We start from the raw sequence: 4,117 nt of genomic DNA, 5'->3' as shown, positions 1-4,117 counted from the left end.
GTCTGTTAGTGCTTATCGACGTACATTGAGTACAACATTGATGAATGCATTAAATATCGTTTACGAAGAGGCATTGGTATCACTATAGGAGAGGCTGACATGAGACTTGATGCAAAATGTGATTGCAACATGCTGCGCCGTCTCCTCTCCTAGCCCCAAGGGCCGTAGCGCCGGTTCTAGTGGGGTTCCAGAACAGAGCAACTTTGAGAAGAAACAGAGAGAAGGAAACTCCTTTAAGCTTTGTTAGTTTTGGTATTTAATGCCCTGGGGTTCAGCACGGCAGGTTCAGCAACCCTGCAGTTTCCCAGAAAAGGGGATGCGCATCATAGTATTGATATAACGAAAAGAATTTAGCTCCGTGATAAGACTAGGAGCCGGTACTGCTATAGAATCAAGGCGAATGGAATGAATGTGCACCGGCGGCGCATTCTAGCCTAGGGCGGAGAACTAGACAAACAAGTCCAATGGAATACGAAGGAATCACAACGATAATGACACGTATCCTTAGCTGGTTTTGGGTTGGGGTTCTGCCGGTAATGAGGCGGGACAATAGATATTCGAGAATGCCTTAGGGTTTCCGCTATGATCGCTGCCCGGGCTGGACGGGCCAGCACTAGGGCGGTGTTCGCACCGCTCGCTGGCCAGGCCTGCACCCTTTCACTGTCTTGCTACTTCCTCCCTGCGGAGACTCCCTGGAAGTAGTCTCCAGATCCCGCACGTCACTGCGACAGTACGACGCCTGCATCCCCCTGAGAGGTATCCTTGTCAGTGCTGTTGAGGTTGAGCGATGTCTCCTGGCAAAAATATAATGCAAAATTCAATATTTAATTATCTAATCGGTAATTATGCACGTTCTTCTAACGGAGCTAAAAAAGGAGGTACACTGCACTGTGCACGCACTACAGTATGGGTGGATTATTTCTTACAAAAAAGTGTAGGGTGCTTCTATGGGTTCCATACATTTCAGTGTTTCTTCTTGCCCTGCTGAACACGTGCTTAATGAGGCCGCCGAGCACCCTCACCCACCGCGCCCATATTGCCTGTATAAATTAGCTTATTTTTTTTGTAATAGGACGTTATATACATTGTGTCTACAGAGTAGAGCTGTAGATGTCTCCTTTGAGTCTCATTGAATTGCCTGCGCAGTGCAGCTCCCCACACTGCGGTGCGGCACCATCAGCAGCAGCAGCCGCTAAACGAAACGTTCTGAATAAGTAATACCTGCTAGCAGAAAGATATGTTAAAGATAAAACAAAACAAATTAAAAGGCGAAAACAGAAACAGAAAGAAGGACAGAGGGAGGAAGAGTGATCGGGCAGCCACAAGAGCGTCGATTCACGTGCTGCTACAGTGGCGTTTGTATACTGCTGCTGTTGCTGGTGCTGCCCCTGTTGTGTAAAGGATGAATCCGTATACAGGTACTTAATAGTGTTAATAATTATAATATTGATAGTAATGTGAATGTTTATTTTATTTCATTCTGTTCGATGCTCTGCTGTCTTCATCAGCGCCACCGCAGCACAAGCAGCAACAGCAGCAGCAGCAGCGGCACTCGACTGCTGCAGTCCCCCCCTGTTCGTTTTCCTGTATTTTGTGCATATGTATGGGAACTGTACTTATACAAGTATAATAAATATTCTGTTGTATTTTTATTAAAGTCATCTGATACAGACAAAAACCGCAAAAAACTACAAGAATAAAAGCGGAACAGCAGCAGCGGCCGCAGCAGCCGCATCAGACCGATTCTTCTACTTCATACGTATCTTTCATTCTCTTTCTTTTTCACTTTATTATTAAACATCAGTATATTATTTCACTAGACGCTTCTTCCGTTGTTATTGTTTTGTTTTAGCTTATTTATTTGCTCTTTTTCCTCTCATTCTCCTATATAATTTGCACTGTATTTCTTCTTTTCTTCTACTGTTTCCTTTTCTTATCATTTCATATATTAGATCAACATTCCATTCAAATGCTTAAACATCATCATATTGCGCCTGTTGTTGCCCCTGCTGCTGCTGCTGCTGACCGCTCTCGCTTTTCTTATTCAATGACCTGCTTGCAGCAGCAGCAGCAGCCGCAGCAGCAGAAGCACCAGCAGCAACAAAGATCAGGTGCAGCTGCTGCTTCATAGAAATTATAGACAAGAAAACAAAAAGGAGCAGCAGCAACAGCAGCAAACAAAGAATTTAGCTGCTGTTGCTGCATGCTTAACCCGCTCTGCACTGTCCCTTCACTTCTCTCTTTTCCTTTTTCTTTTTATCTTTGCTATTCTTCATACTCTGCCTCTTCTTATCATCATCATCATCTTCTTCTTTTTCGTTTCTTTTTCTCCTTTTTTGGTTTTTGTATTTCATACAGCCGATGCTCCTCGTGTCTCCATCTTCTTCTCTTTTTGTCTTCCGCAGACAAAATGCAACTGAGGCCAAAGTAAAAGCAATGCCGGCTGCTGCTACTGCTTCTCCTGCTGCTGCAGCAGGTACTGCTTCTGCTCGTGCTGCGTCTGGTGGTGGTGGTGGCTGTTGGAGATGTTGCAGGTTTGGGGTTCTTCTGTTTGCTGCAGCGGCAGCAGCAGCAGCAACAACAGCTGAAGCAGCGTCAACAGCAGCAGAATTTGGGGGTCAAAGCACCGTCTCCATCCATCCATCTGCTTTTATTTCTTCATCTCCGCTTTCTTCTGATTTGTCCGTTAGTAATCTCAGTTCTTCTGCTGCTGATCTGAACGTGCAGCAGAAGCAGCAGGACTGGGGGTTGCTGCAGCTGCAGCAGGAGCAGCAGCAGCATGGAGAGCGCCCTACGTTGCAGCAGCGGCAGCAGCGGAAAGCGTTATTGTTTCGGGTTGGTGTTGCTGCCTTGGCTTGTGCTGCTGCTGTATTTGTTGTTCTTCGCTGTTATAATCGTCTGCTGCTGCAGCAGCAGTCTCCCTCTTCCTCTCGCTCGCTAGCTGGTATAGAGGACAGCACATGCGCAGAAGGAGAAGCAGACGAAGGAGAAGAAGAATACGAAGAAAAAGACGAAAGAGAAGGAAAAGAAGGAGAGAAAAAGGAACAAGTGACAGCAGCAGCAGCACCAGCAGCAGCAGGGGGAGGAGCAGCAGCAGCAGCATCAGGTGCAAGAAGAAAAACAGGGAGGGTTTTCACGAGAGGAAAAAAAGGAACAGCAGCAGACGCAGCAGTATCAAATTTAGAAGATCTGAAGGAGCTGATGCGTGAGCTAGAAAGAGCGATTCCTTTTATAGAGACAGGAAACCAAATAACAATATTTTCTTTTGTTGTTTCTTTCTGTGTCCAGGAGTTAGTTTTTCTAGGTGTATATATAGATGAAAGTCTTGAAGAGAAAAGACAAGAAACACTCGACTGGCTGCTGCAGCACTTTGACGAGATGCTGCAGCCGAGGCTGCAGGAGCAGATGAGAACACACGGCAGCCTGACATCACCGTATCGTAGAATAGAAGAAACAATAAAATTACTTGAATTGATAAGAAAAACACCAAAAGCAGAAAAAACCACTGAACATATGGATAGAGTTATAGCAGAAGCAGAAATAGCAAAGGTATGCGTAGAAGAATGCATAGATGCGCTGCAGAGGATGCAGCGATATGTTCCTCCTTCGCCTGAGATGCAGAAAGAAGTATCAATTTATCTTAGTCATATTGTATCTCATGCTCGTCATTATAAAAGGAAAAAGCTGGAGACAGACACACTCATATATAACTTTATAAAACAACTTCAACCACAAGACGAAAAACAGTCTCTTCTCTATGTAGCAATGCAAGAAAAACCTTTTCGGTATAGTACTCTCCGTGGCGTACACGAAGAAGCGAGAGATCTAAGAAGAAGATTTAAAGGGCTGAAAAAAAGATTTTTGTATGCCATGCAACAAGGGACATCGTATTTTCTGGAGAAGAAGAAGAAGCAGGCGCTGCAGGGGGCGGCGGAAGCGGAGGAGGGGGAGCAGCAGCAGCAGCAGGAGGGGCTGAAAATGAAGCAAAGTGAGGAGAAACAGCAACAGCAGCAGCAAGGGGTGGTGAGAGATGCGCAGGGGGAGCAGCAGCAGCAGCAGCGAAAAGAGGAAGAGAAACGGAAAGAAGAAGAGAGGAACACGCAGCAGCAGCACGGGC

The 4,117-nt window shown here is 45.7% G+C and overlaps 1 protein-coding gene across 1 annotated transcript; it reads left to right on the top strand.

Annotated features, from left to right (window-relative positions):
• Positions 1–2,436: 2,436 nt before the first annotated feature.
• EMH_0078680 (uncharacterized protein) lies at positions 2,437–3,443 on the top strand (the record flags this gene model as incomplete). Its single annotated transcript, XM_038022761.1, has 2 exons — positions 2,437–3,205; positions 3,388–3,443. The coding sequence occupies 2 exons, from the start codon at positions 2,437–2,439 to the stop codon at positions 3,441–3,443; spliced, it is 825 nt and encodes a 274-aa protein (XP_037878615.1).
• Positions 3,444–4,117: the final 674 nt, after the last annotated feature.

The sequence above is a fragment of the Eimeria mitis genome, genomic scaffold, assembly GCF_000499745.2.
Source record: "Eimeria mitis Houghton genomic scaffold, Emh_scaff4937, whole genome shotgun sequence".
Classification (NCBI taxonomy): domain Eukaryota; phylum Apicomplexa; class Conoidasida; order Eucoccidiorida; family Eimeriidae; genus Eimeria; species Eimeria mitis.
Note: the sequence above shows the minus strand (reverse complement) of the source record. Positions and strands in the feature narration are given on the sequence as shown.